General features: G+C 39.8%; 1 protein-coding gene across 1 annotated transcript in view; it reads left to right on the top strand.

Annotated features, from left to right (window-relative positions):
• The window catches only part of XRN1 (5'-3' exoribonuclease 1), a 44,893-nt gene that overhangs the window by 2,754 nt on the left and 21,176 nt on the right, over positions 1–20,963 (top strand). The window contains exons 2-25 of the mRNA XM_083739018.1: positions 1,021–1,253; positions 3,507–3,604; positions 4,893–5,002; positions 5,090–5,200; positions 6,903–6,985; positions 7,139–7,226; positions 7,318–7,486; positions 7,711–7,778; positions 9,277–9,405; positions 9,592–9,661; positions 10,159–10,264; positions 10,568–10,657; positions 11,674–11,830; positions 12,155–12,274; positions 13,059–13,228; positions 13,706–13,826; positions 13,928–14,026; positions 14,468–14,571; positions 15,196–15,327; positions 16,495–16,657; positions 17,231–17,344; positions 17,771–17,869; positions 19,410–19,525; positions 20,634–20,780. Of these exons, the coding sequence (XP_083595144.1) occupies positions 1,021–1,253; positions 3,507–3,604; positions 4,893–5,002; positions 5,090–5,200; positions 6,903–6,985; positions 7,139–7,226; positions 7,318–7,486; positions 7,711–7,778; positions 9,277–9,405; positions 9,592–9,661; positions 10,159–10,264; positions 10,568–10,657; positions 11,674–11,830; positions 12,155–12,274; positions 13,059–13,228; positions 13,706–13,826; positions 13,928–14,026; positions 14,468–14,571; positions 15,196–15,327; positions 16,495–16,657; positions 17,231–17,344; positions 17,771–17,869; positions 19,410–19,525; positions 20,634–20,780 (2,897 nt within the window). The remainder of the gene's footprint in view (positions 1–1,020; positions 1,254–3,506; positions 3,605–4,892; positions 5,003–5,089; positions 5,201–6,902; positions 6,986–7,138; positions 7,227–7,317; positions 7,487–7,710; positions 7,779–9,276; positions 9,406–9,591; positions 9,662–10,158; positions 10,265–10,567; positions 10,658–11,673; positions 11,831–12,154; positions 12,275–13,058; positions 13,229–13,705; positions 13,827–13,927; positions 14,027–14,467; positions 14,572–15,195; positions 15,328–16,494; positions 16,658–17,230; positions 17,345–17,770; positions 17,870–19,409; positions 19,526–20,633; positions 20,781–20,963) is intronic.

Here is a 20,963-nt window from a genome sequence, read left to right as displayed (position 1 = left end):
ATGTGATACTATCATTTTGGTTAGCTGTTTTGAGTAGCATTTTAACCTTGATAAAGGAACTTGACTTTGGAGTGACCTTGACTCGGCAGTTGTAGTTTCAAATGAAGTACCCAATGCTAAAGTCAGTGTTTTGTGGGATTGTTTTTAATTTACGCTGGCAAGGTACTGCTGGCTATATGCCTGACAATGTGCCCCTTGACCCTGGTCCTTCCTGGCTTGTTAAATCTAGGGCATTTGACTAGTTGGTTACAGAGCGTGGGTAATACTTCATTGTGTGACAGGGTGGAACAAGACAAACCATGAACTTGGGTTTGGAAATAATTTTAAGTCAAACCATAGCTTGGCTGCAGATATGACAGCAGGACTATGAGACAGGCAATGCAGCTATGCTTTTTACTGTGAGTACCTGCATGGTCGCACATTCGTCCTTAGTTTGGCTTAACATTACAATAGGACTGGTAACTGCTGTGTAAGGGAGAATAATATAGCAACTATTGGTGGCTTCCTTGCTGCTAGAAGCAGAACATATTTATTGATTAAAGGTAAAGGGACCCCTGACCGTTAAGTCCAGTTGCGGATGACTCTGGGGTTGCGGTGCTCATCTCGCTTTACTGGCCGAGGGAGCCGGCATTTGTCCGCAGACAGCTTCCGGGTCATGTGGCCAGCATGACTAAGCTGCTTCTGGCAAACCAGAGCAGCGCATAGAAACACCGTTTACCTTCCCGCTGTTTATCTACTTGCACTTTGGCATGCTTTCAAACTGCTAGGTTGCCAGGATATGTAAATAATCAGATTGCATTGTTTCTTATCAAACCCCAAAATTTATAAATTCCAGAATGCACTGTTAAAAATTATGAGCCCTCCTCCACAGGTGGAAGTAACACATGAAATAAGTATTTCATATACAGGTATGGAATCATATCTACAGAAAGGAGGAAGATGCAGCATAACATTTTTTGCTGGGTGGATGAATAACTGCTACTTGTATTAATTAATTAATGGCTCTAATATGTTTCCTAGATCCCAGAGTTTGACAACTTGTACCTGGACATGAATGGTATCATTCATCAGTGTTCACACCCTAATGATGATGATGTTCACTTCAGAATCTCTGAAGACAAGATCTTTGCTGATATATTTCACTATTTGGAAGTATTGTTTCGCATTATTAAACCAAGAAAGGTTTTCTTCATGGCAGTAGATGGAGTTGCTCCAAGAGCAAAAATGAACCAGCAGCGTGGCAGACGTTTTAGGTGTGTGAGTTCTTCCTTCCTTCCTTCCTTCCTTCCTTCCTTCCTTCCTTCCTTCCTTCCTTCCTTGTATGCTATTATTGGTTCCCTCATACCTCTTCTGAATGCATATTATTCTCAAGCAGTGGCAGTTAACAATGTATTTGTTGCTAATTTTTTTTTTTCAAGAAATGCTGTGTTCCTTCCAGGGTTTTTGGATGCCTTGCTGGATAAGCAAAAATGAAAGAAAGAAAATGAAAATAAATAGTTGCCAGCATCCCCAACCTGTTATCCCACCTGCATTAATTTTTGCCCAAGGAAAAGGCCTGCATTCATTGTTGGGTGACATCCTATGTAATTTTTCTATGCACCTTTGGGAAGTGCTATAAAATGCTCTCAAAAGCCAAAGAGGCACTTCATCTACCAGATGGAGGAGAAAGCATGCACTTTTGGGTGCCTCTTCCCAGAGATGTATGGAACACCTCTTGGCAGTGTCATCCAATGCACCCGCCTGATCTTTCCCAAGGGAAAGTCTGGGAGGAATGTGCACTGTTGAGCATTGCTTCCCAAGAATGCAGAGGGGAGTACCGTATTTTTCGCCCCATAGGACGCACCGGCCCATAGGACGCACCTAGTTTTTTGGGAGGGAAATAAAGGGGAAAAAATTATTTCCCCCCCAGGTGCCCTGCGCTAAGCCCGAAGCTTAGGGCGCGCTGAGCTCAGCGCGCCCCAAGCTTCTGGGTGCTGGCAAGGTCTCCGCTAGCTCTGGGAGAGCCGCGCAGCTCTCCCAAGGCTAGCGGAGCGCTGTGCTAATCCCGAAGCTTGGGGCGTGCGGAGCTCAGCGCGCCCCAAGCTTCTGGGTGCCGGCAAGGTCTCCGCTAGCCCTGGGAGAGCCGCGCGGCTGTCCCAAGTCTAGCAGAGCGCTGCGCTAATCCCGAAGCTTGGGGCGTGCGGAGCTCAGCGCGCCCCAAGCTTCTGGGTGCTGGCAAGGTCTCCGCTAGCCCTGGGAGAGCCGCGCGGCTCTCCCACGGCTAGCGGAGCGCTGTGCTAATCCCAAAGCTTGGGGCGCACGGAGCTCAGCGCGCCCCAAGCTTCTGGGTGCCGGCAAGGTCTCCGCTAGCCTTGGGAGAGCTGGGTCTCCCACGGCTAGTGGATAGCTTCCTGAAGCCTGGAGAGCGAGAGCGGTCGGTGCGCACCGACCCCCCTCGCTCTCCAGGCTTCAGGGAAAGCCTGCATTCGGCCCATAGGACGCACACACATTTCCCCTTCATTTTTGGAGGGGAAAAAGTGCGTCTTATAGGGCGAAAAATACGGTATGTTGTGTTGTCCACTGCTGCAATAAAGCAGGAACCTTCAGGCAGCAGTGTCCTCTACTTTCCACCAGCTTTCCTTCTCTGAAACAGTAAAGGTTGACAACCTTTGCCTGTTTGGCCCTTTCTAGCTAAGGCTTTTCAGGCTTCTTTGCCATGCAGCTGCCATACAGTCCCTGGTCTTCCTACCACCTTTGGAGCTGTGAAGTGACAGGAATTGCAGTACAAATGCTTGGACAATCCTACCCAGCTCTATAGCTTCAAAATAAGGATTAAGACTGGCTGCTTTTTATGCTTGGCAGTTCATAGCACCGTACTCGTCATAGAGAGCATATTTGTTGAAGTCTGGGTGCTGTGCTGCTTACTTACTTAAAAATACGCCTGCCCCACCCCACTTTGGCCTTTATATTTGTATATCTCAATACCGATATGTTTTCTGTGTTACTGTGTTTTGGAAGCTTCTACATGTATGGGAGCTGACATTGTAGCTGATGGAGAAACCAATACTTGCTTTGAGCTCATGGTAATGCACTTGGGCGTCTTAAGAAGAGGGTCTCTAAAATTATTAGAAAGTTTAGCTCAGCTACGTTTCATTTCAGCAGGATTTAAAAGAAAGCTCAGGTTCCTTTGCATTATGTTCCACTAAACACAATAATACAAATCCAATTAGTGTGGGTTAGCTAAATTAATGATTGTCTTGGTTAAAAAGATCATTTGGGACTGGGATTGGAGTAGAAGGGCTTGGAATTTTAGTGCATGAGTGTGAACTATAAAGCAGAAAGTCTCTGTTTAAATCTCACATCCTCTAATTCACTGAGTAGCCTTAAGCACATCACTAACTCTCAGCTTATCCCCCTCCTGTCTAATAAAAACCCACCCCTTACACACTTTTTGTGCTATTATTGAGATTATGTATATGAAGAGATGTGCATACTTTACAGTACTAAAATGCTAAATATTGTTACAGGTCAGCAAAGGAGGCAGAGGACAAAATAAAGAAGGCATTAGAGAAAGGAGAGACTCTTCCGACAGAAGCTAGATTTGATTCCAATTGCATTACACCAGGTAAAGGAGTCTGCTTAATTTTTAATGTTCTTACATTCGGGTGCTAAGCTGCCATCTGGAATTGCATCCTTCTTTCTGCCCCTTACAGCTCATTTGAAATTAAAGGATGTGGTTTTCAAAAGTGCTGTAAGCCAAAGGTTTCTAGCAATTAACTCAGGTGAATGCTTTTTGGAAATTAATGACTTGAAAATGGTGTCAAATTGATAATCAGGCTTATTGTTATGAGACTGCTCTTGTGCGTTGCACTATAGAAAAAACTAGCAGTAGTTTGTTTTGAGCTATGGTTACAGTGGCAAATGTTTGTCTTTATCCCAGGGTAACTTTGGAAACCAGAAAATATGTAATGCATAGAAATTACTTGTGGTTATAGTCAACTAAAATTTCCTATCAGATTCTTTTTATGCCCAAGAGCATTCAGCCATCCAAACATAGATTTTTGAGCGATCTTTGGTTTGATGATCTAAGGCAGTCTCTGTTTTTGAAATTCTGAGATAAGAAGTGTTAAATGAAGCAAACAAAGTTAAAAAAAAGGAGGTAACAAGAAACACAGCATGGAAAATGAGTGTAACATTGAACACACTAGCTATACTATATAGCATTTTTCTAAATCATTAGTCAACTAGGACATTTTACCTTATGATACAAAAATAGAAAAAAAGATTTCCATGTACAAATGCAAAGATTCCCGCTTCTGCAGCTCATGCTGATTCCAAAGAATGCTGTGTGACTTTTGAGCAATTTTGGCCCATAAAAGCTGTCAGCAAGACTTTCAAAATGGAAATTAAATTCATTTTTATCTCCATGGGGTAAAGAGTCACTTAAGCTAAATCCTCTTTTCTCTTATCCCTGTTGCTATTCTTTGTCGAGCTACTATAAACTAGAAGTCACAAATTTTCTGGTTCAGGCACAACTCTTGAGACTGGAGAACCAGGTAATGTCTTCCCTCAAAAGTCTAGAACAGCAAGTGCTTAATGCATGGGAATCTCTGACGCTGTCTTTACCAGAAACAGGAAAACATGGTTGAAGCAAAATAAAACTGCTGAAATTCTAATACACATTTTAGAATTCTGAACAGTTTATACTGTCATAGTGCCATTTTTAATTGTAGCATACCATCTATTTTTGTGTGAAACATTGATTTCTAAAAACGTGTCTCTCTTTGTAAAGGGTAAAATGATTGTTTGTTTCCCACTTCTGTTGATTGTTAATCTTTTCCAGTGAAACAGGTTTTAATTCTTTTCTGAGATTTCAGTCTGTGAAGATTTAACTTTCGTATTTATGTTACTAGGGACTGAATTCATGGCCAGGTTGCATGAACATCTGAAGTATTTTGTAAATATGAAGATTTCAACAGACAAATCCTGGCAAGGCGTAACTGTCTACTTATCAGGCCATGAGGTTACTTTTTACATTAGTAATTTCTTACAACATTAATATTAAACAAAGCAGTATTTATTAATTTTATTTTGTTCTTTTTTTGTTCAGACACCTGGAGAAGGGGAACATAAAATTATGGAATTTATAAGGTCAGAGAAAGCAAAGCCTGACCACGATCCAAACACAAGGCACTGTCTGTACGGTTTGGATGCTGACTTGGTACGTTCAGGTTGAAAGTGTATGCGTGGGATTTGGGAATAAATTAAATTCTGGATACAAATGTATGTGTCTCTTCAGACTGCAATAAATGCTTTTACGTGTGCCCAGAGATTTCTCACCACCCTCTCACATCATAACCTGATGTTGAATTCTGGCAAGACTGAGCCACTGTGAGTGACGCGTTCCTGTGACAGAAAAATTGTTCCACTGCCTGCCCTGGACAGGATTGCAGTCTAGCTGAAGGCGCAGTTAACACTGTCTGTGGGTGCTTCTGGAACCAGCTTTGTCTCTGGAGGCCCAGGTAGCCTCAGTAACTAGAAGCATTTTTTACCAGCTTGGCCTGATACAACAGCTACAGCCAGCCGTTCCAGAATCAGGAGAGTTTGACCACAGTAGTGACCACTGGTGATTTCATGATTAAATTACTACACTGCAGTCTGTATGTGACTTCTCTTGCGCTTGATCTGGAAACTGCAGCTCATGCACAATGAGTGAGACAGGCAGGAGTGAGATGCTCTGTCCAGAGATCTGCTCTGGTTGCTGATTTGTTATTGGGCCAGGTTCAGGGTGTTAATATTAGTATATAAAGCAGCTTGGGGCCAGTTTATTTGCAGGATCTTCTTATCCCATGTATGCTCACTTGACTGCTTTGATCTGCAGCACTGTTACAGATGCCACACAATACAGTGGTACCTTGGGTTACATACACTTCAGGTTACATACACTTCAGGTTACAGACTCTGCTAACCCAGAAATATTACCTCGGGTTAAGAACTTTGCTTCAGGATGAGAACAGAAATTGTGCTCTGGCGGCAGCAGGAGGCCCCATTAGCTAAAGTGGTGCTTCAGGTTAAGAACAGTTTCAGGTTAAGAATGGACCTCTGGAACAAATTAAGTACTTAACCTGAGGTACCACTGTATTGATTTTGCACATGAATGAAAAAGTTTTTTTAGTGTAGCTGACCCTGTAGTTTGGAATTCCCTGCCCATTGACATAAGGCAGGCATCTTCGCTGTGCAGTAGGCCCTTAAGTTGTGCACTTTAAATTTTTTTTACACACATGGCAAAAAAGGGAGCACATAGAGTTCTGACTTTGGCAATACCACCTGCCATTGAACCCAATGAGTTTTTATTTTAGGCACAATCCCTGGAACATAACCTCTGTAAGTTGCAGGCCTAGTGTGTTCTTTTCACAATATTTTAGTGCTCAAAGCATCTTACATTGATGATTTTTTTTGGGGGGGGGAATTAATTCCTTGTTTTTAACTGTTTTTAATTGATAGTCTTAATATTTATCAGAAACTGCTTAGAGCTTTTGTTACAATCAAGTGATATATAAATTTGTGAAAAAGTTAAAAATAAAATTCTTGACTACAACTTTTCTAATTTGTGTAGGTTTGAAAAGTAGTTTAAGTAGTGTGGCAACTACTAGAATAATGCTATTGGAAGAAGGGGGCACTCGCCGTGCATGAGTCTCATTGAGATCATTTTAGATCTGGGATTACTTGCTTTCCCATAAAAGAACTAATAATTCAGAGTTGCAGCAAAATATTTTAAGTATGCTTACCTCAAAAACAAAGTGTCTTGTGGAACCTTAAATACTGACAAATGTATTATGGCATAAGCTTTTGTAGACTCAAAGCTACTTTGTTAAAGTGACTGGTTTTAGCGGTAAAAACATTTAAAATGTTTCTTTCAACAGATTATGCTTGGACTGACAAGTCATGAGCCACATTTTTCCCTTTTAAGAGAAGAGGTCCGGTTTGGTGGCAAAAAGTCACAAAGGTAACTCTTCTAAAAATATGAATTGCATTAAAAAGGAAAATTGAACAAAACCACTAGATAGCTACATCATTTTTTAAAATGAATATTTGATATTGAATTATTTATAGATATAATTTCTATCAGCTTACTTATTTGTGGTCAATAATTTTACAGAGCATGTGCCCCAGAAGAAACCACTTTTCATTTACTGCACTTGTCATTAATGAGAGAATATATTGACTATGAATTCTCACCAGTTAAAGTAAGTATGGATGGACCACAGGGCAAAAATGGTTTAAAGGTTTGCATAAGGCATTGGTCACGAATTGTTTCTATCAACCTTTGTTTATCAGGACAAGATATCGTTTACATATGAAGTTGACAGAATAATAGATGACTGGATCTTAATGGGCTTTCTTGTTGGAAATGATTTTATCCCTCATCTACCTCACTTTCATATTAACCATGATGCACTGCCACTGCTGTATAGAACATACATGGATATTTTGCCTAAGCTTGGAGGTAAGAAGCTCACAAAGCTAATGCAATATGGTCAGTTTCAAGATTGCTTCTTGTTGCAATTGTGACAATATTACAGAGGAGACTGCAGAATGGAAAAGACAGCAGGGAATCCAGTCTTAATTTTCTGTGTTATATTGCTCATGTTGCTCCTCTTCGATACAGTGTGCCTGCAGGAAAAGCAGCTCATGATTATAAGCATGAATCATATTTTTCTTCTCTAATAGGTTACATTAATGAAAGTGGGCACCTCAACTTACCTCGCTTTGAGAAATACCTTACAAAATTGTCAGATGTAAGTATTTTTTTTATTCTGAGCAAAATTAAAGTCTTAACTTAAAGCCCCATCTATACCTTCAGTGTGCAGGTTTGCTCTCTAAATCTGAGAACCTGAGCTTTTCATTCAAAAGAAAAAGAAAAGAATTCTAGCTGTCATCAAGGTGGAGAGATGCTTGAAAATTTTGAAAGTAGCATGATTGAAAATATTGGGCAGCTTCATCCATTTTGGAATTAGCGGACACGCTGCATGTATATGATTCTGGCTTCCCATCATGCATGTCCAGTAAAGGAAAAAAAGCAACTTTCCACCACACATGTTATAGAGTATGCAAGGAGAATCATATTTTCTGATTTTATAACTGTAACATTACCAATCTGCTTTTCTTATGCTGGAATTACCTTTCTTTTTATTTCAGTCAAGCCACTAAATCTGTACCTCTCAAATATATTCTGCTTCTGTAAATCAGCATAGCTTCACTTCTTGACTTTCTGTGTCATAGCAATTCCACCCCCCCCCCCCCCGCCAGTGTATGATAAACTTCCACTAGTGCTAAACAGGTAAACTGTTCCAACCTGCCAGATCTGCAGTTGAAAATGGTGGTAGGAAAATATGCTGCTTCTTTTTTTGAAAACAGTTTAATTTGGGTTTTACAATACACGTTTATAGAAAAAATTCAATTGCATATCCATATAAAGAGATTCCTCGGAATCTCAGGACTTCCCCACCCCTTCCCTGGAGTCCCATTTTAATCAGTTAAAAACTGCATCTTCTTCAAACTCTTAATTATTATATCAGTCCATATTTTCCATGATAATTGTTACACTACAGGTGATTCAAAATCCTGCCAATGTTTCCATCTGCTTACAGTGGTCTCTTTGATAACTTATAAATTTTTCCCATTCTTTTATAAAGTTTTTGTCCTCTTGATTCCTAAGTTTTCCAGTCAGCTTTGCCATTTCAGCATAGTCCATCAGCTTGGTTTGCCATTCTTCTTTGGTCGGGACTGTGTCTTCCTTCCATCTCTGGTCTAGTAGCATTTGGGCGACTGTTGTTCCATACATCAAAAGTCTTTTCTGGTCTTTTGGAATATCTGTACCAGTAATTCCTAAGAAATTACTGGTTTTTTAGCAAATGTCATTTTAAACTTTTCCCCCCATTTCATTATATATCATCTCCCAGAAAGCTTTTACCACCTTTCAAGTCCACCACATATGATAAAAGGTACCTTCTTTTTCTTTACATTTCCAGCAGGTATTTGTACTTATCCTATACATTTTTGCCAACTTAGTAGGAGTCAAATACCAACGGTACATCATTTTCACATAATTCTCTTTCAAGGAACAACAGGCCGTAAATTTCAGGTCTGTTTTCCATAACCTTTCCCAGTCTGCCATCTCAATGTTAAGATCCGGAAAATAGGCTTTGGAGATCAAATATCTCCTTGAGAAATTTGCCTTGAAATAGATTAGATGTATAATGATAATGCTTTTCTTTCTTCCATTTATTTTAACAGTTTGACCGTGAGCATTTCAGTGAAATCTTTTTAGATCTGAAGTGGTTTGAAAGCAAAGTGGGCAATAAATATCTGAATGAGGCAGCTGGTATTGCTGCAGAAGAATCAAGAATGCAAAAGAAGTGCAAGGTTAGTAGTCTGGTGTCATCTGCAAATTTGATGAGCGTCCCTTCAATTCCTTCATCCAAGTCATTTATAAAGACAATGCATTCTTGTAGCATTGAAATTTCACTCTTTACCATCACAGCTTCTGTGAATTGATGCTATATGCATATCACTCTGTGTTATTTAAAGTATCAATCACAATTTTAACAGGCTCAGGAAAACGCTATGTGCTTGGCTGCTTTGGAGAAAACTGACAATGGAACTGTAGCATCTTTAAAAAGTGAGTCCAATTGTTGTGTGGCGCCTGTGCTGGCTAAACTTGTGTACATAAATTATCTGTGAGACCGTGGTTCTTGGCATTTTACTTTTTAAGTGAAAGTGAGTAAAAGACAATTATTATTTTTTAAAAGGAAGCTGTTTTTACTTGCCATTTTCCATACTATTTGCACACTTCAAAAGTTTTCTGCTAGGTTCATTTTAATTTCAAGCAAGCATATTTGCTGTACTCCTTTCGGTGCCTGATAAAAACAATCTTGTTTAGACAAGCCTACCCAGATGCTTATAAACCTGAGGAAATTTTATTCCATTTTAGTATTTTAACCTTTGTATGTTTCTAAGCATGATTGTAAATTTTTCTTGATTTTATTGTTTCACACTTTGAGGATTTTTACAATGAAGTGCTGCATACAGCTTATTAAAAAAATAAAAAAGAATAAATAGCAGATGTTAATTGTGGTATACAAGTAGTTAATCGCTCGATTTTATTTTTCATTTTAGCTTCGGTAGAAGATGAGCCAGAAGATGATGATTTGTTTGAGACAGAGTTTAGGCAATACAAAAGAACATACTATATGACCAAGATGGGTGTAGAAGTAGTTTCAGAGTAAGTATTAACAACAAAATGACTTCTTGCATGAGCACTGGAACTCCTCCAAGTGGGTTACAGTTTCTAAATTAAAAAAGGAGAACCTGTGCTCCAGTTATAGTACATGTGCTTCATTTATAGTAACTGAAGCGATTAAATACGGTACATAATTTCTGTTAGTGAATTTAAAATGTTTTAACGTTTTATCTCAACCCATGCCTCTGAAATAGCTGGAGGTAATAGCTAAAACAGCTTCATTCTCAATCTTATTTGTAAGTGAAAGGAGAAAATATATGCCAATTTTTGGTATTTTTGTTTTAGTGCCTTTCTAGCTGACCAGGCAGAATGTTACGTCCAGGCAATACAGTGGATATTGCACTACTACTACCATGGGGTTCAGTCATGGAGCTGGTAAGATGAAATTTACAAGTGGAATGCTTATATCAGCTTTGCAATCAAGTGTGTTTTAGACCAGAGGTTTTCAACATTTTTGAGTCCACGGCTCCCTTGGCCAACTACATTCTTTCTGCGGCACCCCTGTGGGGCTCAGGAGCCTGGTTATGACAGCCCTTGCCTGCAGAGCTGTCAGCCTCTCACCCTTTTCCAAACACCATCCCTTATGGAGTGTTCCCTCAGCCTCTTCTCTCCCCACCTCCTTGGGAGTCCTCTGGTCTCTTGAGCTGCCCCCATGCCCCTAAGAGAGGTGCCTTCTAACACTGCCCCACAGGGGCCTGGGAAGAAGATGCCCCCAGCCTTTGTGGCCCAACGGAGACTGGACAAAGGTGAACTTGAGTCTAGCATCTTAACTGGGAGGCAGCAGTGGCGGCAGCAGGTGCTGCCAGGCTTGCATGGTGGAAAGGCTCCCTTTCAGCACTGGGCACTCAACTCCTAGGCATGTCTTGCACACAGCAAGCACAAGAAAGGCCGGCACAGTGCCTGCCTGCCCAGCCTCCCACTTGTCTGCCCATTCCCAACAGCAAGGGCTGACTGGCTGGCAGCCTGGGCTCCCTTGCCCGCTTGCTTGCTTACTTCGAGCCTGCTTGTAGCCAGGGCTGTTGCAACAAACAGCTGTTTAGTCATTTGGGAGGCAGAGACGCAAGAGGGCATCAGAGCTGGAAGGAAAGGAAAGAGGGACAGGTGCCAAGCCAGTGTTGCCCTGACCATCATTCAAGGGACCCTGGTTAAAAACCACTGTTTTAGACTACACATGTAGCTGCCACTTGACACCCAGTTCCTTAAACCACTCCTCCTCACCCCATACAATTTAGAGCAGTGCTGTCTGAGTTACATACCTTGTCTAATAATTTGTGATTTTGTCCTTCCTCCAGACCATTAAAATAAGAAAGATTACAATGTATGTGTTTATGCTTTTCATAAACACATTTGCAACCTTTGTTGAACTAAAATAGCATCTTTCTTCCTTGTAGGTTCTACCCCTACCATTATGCACCTTACCTCTCAGATATCTGCAACATCAGTGAACTGAAAATCCACTTGGATTTAGGAAAACCATTCATGCCGTTTGAACAGCTTCTTGCAGTACTTCCAGCAGCCAGCAAGGATTTGCTGCCAAAATGCTACCAGGTAGTTAAATATTTTTAGAGGGATTCATCATTCATCATTATGGCTACTGTTCTTCTATTTTACAAAGATAATTTCAATCCTACTCTTGTGCATTATATATATATATATATATACATTCTCCATACAGGGATTTGCTTAGTTAAGTACCACTGAAAAAGGAACCTTGTCCATATTCTAAATTCTTTGACCAAAAGGCTATAGAAATAATTTACTTTCCATCAGTAAGGGCTAATGTTAGTTAGGTCTTGTCATAGTCTTCTTTTAAAATGTAGTTAATCTGAATTCCTATTGCTTAACTTTGATTACTTACTTCCAATTCTTTAGCATTTGATGACTGGTGAAGAGTCTCCCATTATTGAATATTATCCAACTGAATTTAAAACTGATCTAAATGGAAAGCAACAAGAATGGGAAGCAGTGGTTTTAATACCATTTATTGATGAGGTAAGAACTCTACCATTGTTTGATCATAAAGTGACTAGTAAACTGTTTAAGCCAAGGCCTGGTTTGCATGGTTTAGTTTTATTTTTCTTCCAAATTTGAGACCAGATAAGTTGAATCAGCAATAGCTATCTTTGTGCTCCGGTGGTTAATTTACAAAGACCAGTAACATTGGGAGGCTAGTTCTTTACTTTTCTACCTCTGTCCCCAAGACTATACCCAAGAAGAGTTAGTAAATGGGCTCCAGTCATTCTAGGCTTCAAATAATTATGAATCACCCTTTCAGAAAAAAATGCCACAGTACAGTATTCTCTCCTGGAGAAGAGCAGGGGTGGCCCACTTCTAAGTATTCCCAGGGGCAACCTTAGGCAAAACAGGGGGAATAATGTTCAAACCATCCTTTGGACATGATAGAGCTGTACTCTTAGCCATATTTAGTCCAGATTCAATGCTACTCATCCTGGGACCTCCCAGTTAAAGGGCAGGTAAGAAATTAATAATAATAATAATAATAATAATAATAATAATAATAATAATTAATAATTTAATCATGGATAAGGGAAATAGTTGCTCCTTTCACATACGCCCTCATTTCTTGCTTAATTGTTTACCCCTCTTCCTGCTTTTTCCTTAACAACCTTAATTATAGTCAATACTTACTAGGATTGAACTTGTCCTATTGATTTCATTAGGCACTAAGTTTAACTAATTTAGATTGGATCCAACCTCCTCCCAGGCTCTGCATTTCAATATGCCTAATGCTTACTAAGTGTTATATTCTATTTAGAAACGATTGTTAGAAGCGATGGAATCCTGCAACAAGTTCTTGACAACAGAAGAAAAGCAAAGAAATAGGCACAGCGAATGCCTGATGTACTTCTATGATAAAGACGCAGAGTTCCAGTACCTGTCTCCATGGCCAGAGAAGTTCCCTTCCATAGAAAGATGCCATGCAAAGTAAGACTGCAGGTGTAATTCCTTAATTCAGAGTGTACAATCTACTGAGCACCGCTGCTGCAGTGCCCCTTTGCATTAGCTTTGTTTGGAAGTTAGTTTCAAAATCTTGTTTGTTTCAGAAACACTTGTTTGAGTAAGTAGGTTCTTGGCTATAGCCCATAGATAATACTAAGAAGTCATTTGACAAAATGCATAATGAAATGCTCTTAAGCTGTCCTTGTCCCCTCATACAATCAGAGAAGATGTTAATTAGTAAAGTTAAATGGCCAAAGATGGATTCTTCTGCATATATTTGATAGTCTTCCTTTAATTCTGGCAGACTGTTGTAAGCATAACAACATTCTTGTTTTCAGCCTTTGTTTACTGTGAAAGGCAGTGTTTCAAAATATACATTTGTAAAAAAAAAGCTTATGTTCTGTGTGCAGAGACAGTTTTTCAGAGTAACTGTATGTTGAAAGTTGTGCTCTTGTTTCTTAGGCATAAAGCTATGTCTCTGGACGTCTGGCGTGTAGATATAGCCCAAAATAAAATAACGAAATTGGATATGGAGAGGCTGTATTTCTGTGGCTTTCCTACTCTGAAGCACATTAATCATAAGGTAAATGGTGCTTGATTGATTTAAGAATGACATGTTTTTGTTAGGTACTTATTCTGTGGAAGGCTTTCATTGTACATCTTGACTTTCTTTCCCTATTCTAGTTCTATCTGAAAAAAAGTGGGGTACAAGTTTTTCAACAGAGCAGCCATGGAGAAAATATGCTACTGGAAATAATGGTTTCCGATGATTCAGAGGAACTAGTGAGTGTCTGGCTTTTTCAACTTTGTTTTTGACAGTCTCTTATTTTAGAGACTGTCCAAGTTTTGTTGTCAATAGCTGTGCTTGGATATCACAATAAACAATAGTTTAGTGAGATATGTGAGCTTAGCCTCCCCCTGGACTTGTGTATCTGTCTACATCCCAGACCCTGCATCAACACTGTCCTGTAGATATTTAGTACAAGGTGAGGCACAAGACTATTTGAGAAAGTGACAGGAGCCTGGTGACCAAAAGTGCACTTTTGACATCAAGGCCGAAGCAAAAATGTGTGTACCTATGGTCCTTGGTGCTATCTAGGATTTACAAACTTGGAACTGTAGATCCCAGGACACAGCAAGGCTACTGGCTTTGTTATGTGTGGTACTTACAGATTTGCTATTAAATTGTTTTCAGTAGGTTAACCAACTGCTTTTCTTCCTCAGAATGCTGAAAATGTAGCCAGTTCGGTGCTTGGGAAATCAATATTTGTTAACTGGCCTCACTTGGAAGAAGCCAGAGCTATTGCTGTATCAGATGGTGAAACTAAGTAAGGAAGACCAATGTACTTTGCAAAGTTTGTCACTTACTTGCATCTTCAGATGCCCTTCTTCGTAAACAAGTTTTCATATGACAAGGTCTCGAAGCAATGGCTGTTTTGTTTTTTGAAACAGCTATGTAAACCATACATAGACCAGCCTGGGGAAAAATGTCCCTTTTCTCGCAGGATTTTTGAATTTAGTTTAAGGTATTTTTTATGTGACAGATGTGGAATACTTGTATTAATTTCGGTTTTGTTTCTGTTTGGATGTATTGAGTTGGTTTTTATGAATTATGTTTGTTATGATTTCTTATGATAAAGGGCAGAATATAAACATCCAGAATAAATGGACTATGATAAACTGAACAGTTTTTGTGGAAGAACAAAACATTTATCGTCCACATTCTTTGCTCTTTGCTGATGGGAAAAGAGCCAAACTGGATCAGACAGGGCTAGTGGTCATCAATACTGGAAGCAAAGGAAGCATACTTTTCATTTCTTTAATGAAACATATTTATTAGTACCAAGTGGATTTGCTGTCCTAAGTTCATTTGCTGCAAGACCTAGTCCTAAATAAATATGCTTAGGACCGAGATTTCCTTTTATTTATATGAAATGCAAATTTATTTTAAGGTTTCAGTTGGAGGAGCCTCCTGGAACACAGAAGCTCTATATGGGGAATGCTGCCCCACCAACCAAAGCAACATTTGTTCGAGATAAAGAACAGAATATCTGGGTGAAAGAAATCCAAGGAATTTCAGAACAGTAAGACACTGCCTCTCGCATTTGTAGCTTGACAGCATATTTTGACACACTGGTTCATTTTAAGGGTGGACAGCTTGCTTTTTGTGGACTGCCACTTTAGAAATGTATTGTGAGTCCAATGGCCACACCTATTTTTCAGTTTTTAGGTATCTCTTGATGGTGTGGTGGTTGCCACACTCACATCAATGGATGTAATTATTTCATTCAGAAGTTACCTTCAAAACTGAAAAGCTTAAGACAGCCCTTGAGGAATCATGATAGATAGAAAAGTTAATGAACTTTGTTTTCACTTCTGTTTGACTCACTGTTTCCAGTCTTTTCATTCTTTTTACCATATCACATTCAAAACTGCTCTATGGTGAAGAGAGCCAGAGACACTAGAAATCTGTGTTTCTTTTTATTCCCTTGCAACCTTCAAGGTTCATGTATTGATGTTTAATACTGAGTCTCGCCAACTGAAATAATCCTTTGCAAGGTTCTGTATTGCACACTTCTAACTAAAGTTGTTTAGCTTTATAGTGATAGTTAATCTTGCTGCTTGTTGTTTAACCAGGGATTGTTGCATTTCCTTGGAAGATGTCATGCCACACAGAGCTGATTATAGGCTAATTTAATGGTTTGGTACTATAGGCTCTTTGAACAGTAATTTCAAGGAAGATTTTCCCATGAGTAGGGAACCTCTGGCCTTGGGGCTAAGTGTAACCCTCCAGGCCTCCTTTCTGGTCCTACACACTCTAATCAGGATACACCTTTCACTGCCTCTGCTTCACATCATTCTGGGGTGCTTTTGCCTTGCTGGGTTGTGTTCATGAAATGTGATAATGCCTCTGGATGGAGGGGCTTGTACAAATACTGTACAAATGTAAGCGTCAGATCTCTTGCTCAGCGCACTTTTGACTCTGGTCCTGCCCACCATTAGCATGCAGCTGCTAGAAGATTGCCCAAAAGGAAATGCAGCCCTTGGGCTGAAAAGTGTTTCTCACTCTTTACAGATTTGTAGAGCTGGAAGGGACCACGGGGATCATCTAGTCCAACCCCCTGCAATGCAGGAAATCTTTCACCCAGTGTGGAACTCAAACCCACAACCCAGAGACTAAGAGTCTCATGCTGTACCGACTGAGCTGTATACATCCTTAAATTCATTCTGCCATATCCCCTTTCTTCCAGTTACCAGAGAAGAAAAGGAGTAATCATAAATGAAACATCTGCAGTTGTTTATGCTCAATTGCTAACTGGGCGTAGATACCAGTTAAATCAAAGTGGTGAAGTGTATTTGGAGAAGCAGTGGTCCAAGCAAGTTCTGCCTTTTGCATACCAAACAATTGTCAGGGTAAGTTCCTCAGTTGAGTTTTTCATCAGTGAATTGAGATAAGAGGCCACAATGTTTACAGTAAAATTCAAAATACTAAGCTTATAAGTTTACTTCTGATAGGATACACATGTGCACTTAGATCTACAGGCCTGTTGCCTCATTCTTGCCATAGCCTACAATCCTATCACAGTATAGTTGAGAGACGTGGCTAAAGGCTGCTGTACAAATTTCTCCAACATTTCATTTTTCTTGTTATCTGTGTCTTGTGTAATGACATAGTGCACAGTTAGGATACAATAATATCTTAGTAATAATAGGATATCTGCTTAGAACTTGGGATTGGGAAGTGGTTCACATGAAGTATAGACATTTTCAAAATGTTTATGGGATTAGTATCTTTCTTGAGGAGTAAGCAAACTAGAGTAGGCTGTTCTGTATTGCCACACATAGTTAATGTAGGTTGCAGTCTTATGCTCACTTACTTGAAAGTAAGCTCCATTGATCTCAGACTTACTTCTGAGTAGACATGTCTGTGATTTTAATGGTAAGTATTTAATTAGAGCATGATTTCCCCCCTCATTTTTCATACAGGATATAAAAGCCTTCGATTCCCGCTTCTCCAGTCTCAAAACTTTGGATGACCTGTTCCCTTTGGGATGTACAGTCTTCATGCTGGGATCACCTTATTATGGCTGCACAGGAGAAGTTAGTTTTATCTGAAAATGATTTTCCAAAAGACTTTTCTTAAAAATCAAGTCGGACTCCTTCTGCATTATTTTATTACATAATTTAAAATACTGAGCTCTACATTGGAATAATGATGTTTTAGGAGCTATTGTACCACTTCCATTTCTTCACCTTCCTGAACCTTTCCGCTCTTTGTAAAGGAACTTTTCTTCTTCTTTGTTTAAATTATTTGGCTCCAGCCCTTCAATGCAAGATCTCAGAGCACAGAACAGTAAGACTTGTTTTGAAACAACAAATCCATTAAACAGCATGAGTGTAGATAATATTATTTTGCTGTTGCTTTCATTTAAGATACTCATCAGATTCTTAGGAGGGAGAAAGACACTGGTTGCTGTTTGTGAAATGAACTTAAATTTAAGAGAGTTTCTTTAATATCTCTTCAAGGTTCAGGATTCATATGATGTTATCTTGGAAGGCAGAATTCGTGTTGTTTTCAACATTCCATGTGAACCTCAGCTGGATGCCTTAATACAGAATCAGCATGTAAGTGTTATTTTTCTTAACAGTCGATATGTCTCTGTAGATTTCATCTTAACTGTTATAAGTACTATTTGAACAATATGCATATGTATGTATTTGCACAAGCCCAGTGAATTTTTTTAAAAGCACAAACTAGTTTTGAAGCTTCCCTTTTTAGGTGACATGGCAAGCTAATGTTTGAGGGGGAACTAACCTTACTGAGCAAATTTAGTCTTTCCTTGTTTCTTGGCCATAGTTTTTCAATGCAGGTTTCGTAACACAGGAACAATTAAATATGTATCTCATTCAAGAGTTACATGAAAAATCTGGTTCAGAACCAGAATTTGGACTCTTGCGAATGTAAGCTTTGACTTTATAATGTGTGACACATGTAGCATTGGCAAAAGCCGTGTAAACTATGTGTGTGTGCTCAGCCTCTTTATTACTTCAGTTTTGTGTTAGCAGTAGCATTCAGATGTCGCAAGCAGGGTTGAGACCATGTTCTGATAGGTACTATGCAGACACACAGAAACTTGCCTTGCCTTGAAGACTCATGAAGGGAAAACAGTGTAGCTCAGCAGAGCAATGCAGATGTGTGTTGGGGAAAATAACACCAGTCCTGAAAGATCTACATTGGCTCCCAGTACGTTTCCAAGCACAATTAAGTGCTGGTGCTGACCTTTAAAGCCCTCAGTGGACTCCACCCCCACCTTCAACCCGGACACTGAGGTCCAGCTCCGAGGGCCTTCTGGCGGTTCCTTCACTATGAAAAGGGAGGTTACAGGGAAGCAGGCAGAGGGCCTTCTCGGTAGTAGTGCCTGCTCTGTGGAATGCCCTCCCATCAGATGTCAAGGAAATAAACAACTATCTGACTTTTAGAAGACATTTGAATGCAGCTCTTTTTAGGGAAGTTTTTAATGTTTGATGTTTTATTGTGTTTTTAATATGCTGTTGGGAGCCGCCCAGAGTGACTGAGGAAACCCAGCCAGATGGGCGGGGAATGAATGAATAAATAAATAAATAATTTTATTCCTATTACTATGGATAATACTCTCACAGGTGAAGGAGTGATGCTAACTCATATAAATTTGTGCCAGATTTTTATTTAGCCTCCCTGGCCTTCCAGTTTAGTGCAGATAAATAGAAGTGCAGGAAAGTCCCTGAGCAGGTGAAAACCTTGTGAAGATGTCTCCATTCATTTTTCCTACAATACATGGAGGAGTGAGAAGTCATGTTAAAAGAACATATTAGCATGGCAGAAGCTGACTGCCATTTGTATTTCATTCCTTCCCCTGCCTTCCTCTTAAAAGCTTCAGCGAGACCAACAGAAAAGTTTCCGATTCTAAGGCCAGCAAGCAGTCGTACGCACATTGAAAACTAAGATTTATTATGAGTTGAGTTTTCATGGACCTTCATGGACATTTCATCCATTTCATTGGATGTCTGAAGCAGACTCTAGTCCACGAAAGGTTTGAGACTGCAAGACTGCTTGCTTCTGCTGATCCTCTGGAAGATTGTAAAGAGAATGATCTTTCTTGTCACTATACAACTGATATTGTTGCAGAAATATTCCGTGAAGTACAATCCTGGATATGTATTGGCCAGTCGTCTTGGAGTGAGTGGCTATCTTGTTTCGAGATTTACAGGAAGCATTTTTATTGGAAGAGGATCCCGGAGAAAGTAAGCTCTGAGCATAAACTTCTTTTGATTGATTGATTGATTGTTAGTTTGTAGCAAAGGCCACAAAAACCTGTTACCTGGTGAAGTTACTTTGTTTGTATTCCATATACAGTGGTACCTCGGGTTAAGAACTTAATTCGTTCTGGAGGTCTGTTCTTAACCTGAAACTGTTCTTAACCTGAAGCACCAATTTAGCTAATGGGGCCTCCTGCTGCCGCTGCACGATTTTTGTTCTCATCCTGAAGCACAGTTCTTAACCCGAGGTAATATTTCTGGGTTAGCGGAGTCTGTAACCTGAAGCGCATGTAACCTGAAGCGTATGTAACCCAAGGTACCACTGTACAGTGGAACCTCAGGTTACGTACCGTCCTCCTTACGAACGCTTCGGGTAACGAGCTCCGCTAACCTGGAAGAAGGTCTCCTGGTAGCGAACTTTGCCCCGGGATGCGAGCAGAAGTCGCACACCAGCGGCAGCGGGAGGCACCATTAGCGAAAGTGCGCCTCATGTTAAGAACGGTTTCGGGTTAAAAATGGACCTCCGGAACAAATTAAGTTCGTAACCGTAGGTACCACTGTATCCTGAATAAGTATATATGCAAGAAGAGTTTATATGTGGGGAAGACGAAAAATGTGAAGACAGGACTTAGTGCAAATCATTGCTCTGCCTGACTGGCCTTCTTTCTGGCACAGTTGTGCACATTGTATTTCCCCTTCCTATCTCAGATATTAGTTAGGTTTGGACATTCATCAATTTCTTGGATTTCTTATTATTCCAACAGACAAATAAGGAACTTGAAAAGAGACTGAATTCCTGTTTAATCACAAAATCTTTTCAGAAGGAAATTCACTTTGAAACAAATTTATACTTTTACCAGATCCATGTGTGAACTGTAATTACTTGTTTAAATATATTGTAGACTTCTTCTAAAGCTAGGTCATATGCTTGTTATTTTACATTGTAAAATGTTGCTAGGATTCAGTGAGTTAAAACTCCGGTTCTACATTCAGTGGTTAATTAGTAGTATTTTTGTAAGGAATATATTACGCCAGCAATATATTGGTATTTCTTCACAAAATTTAGCTAGCATTCCAACTTTTGATTTTGCAGTCCACATGGAGAGCATAAAGCAAATGTGGGATTGAACTTAAAATTCAATAAAAAGAATGAAGAGGTCCCTGGCTATACCAAGAAAGTTGGAAACGAATGGATGTATTCCTCAGCTGTAGAGCAACTCCTTGCTGAATATCTGGAAAGGTAAGCATTAAACTACACTTTAGATTGCATATGCCTTGCATGTAACAGTTCAAATACAGTCGTACCTCGGAAGTCAAACGAAATCCGATCCAGAAGTCCATTCGACTTCCAAAACATTCAGAAACCAAGGTGTGGCTTCTGATTGGCTGCAGGAAACTCCTGCAGCCAATCGGAAACTGCAGG

The sequence above is a fragment of the Podarcis gaigeae genome, assembly GCF_964106915.1.
Source record: "Podarcis gaigeae genome assembly, chromosome: 5".
Taxonomy (NCBI): domain Eukaryota; kingdom Metazoa; phylum Chordata; class Lepidosauria; order Squamata; family Lacertidae; genus Podarcis; species Podarcis gaigeae.
The sequence above is the reverse complement of the archived record's forward strand: the minus strand, read 5'-3'. Positions and strand labels throughout refer to the sequence as shown.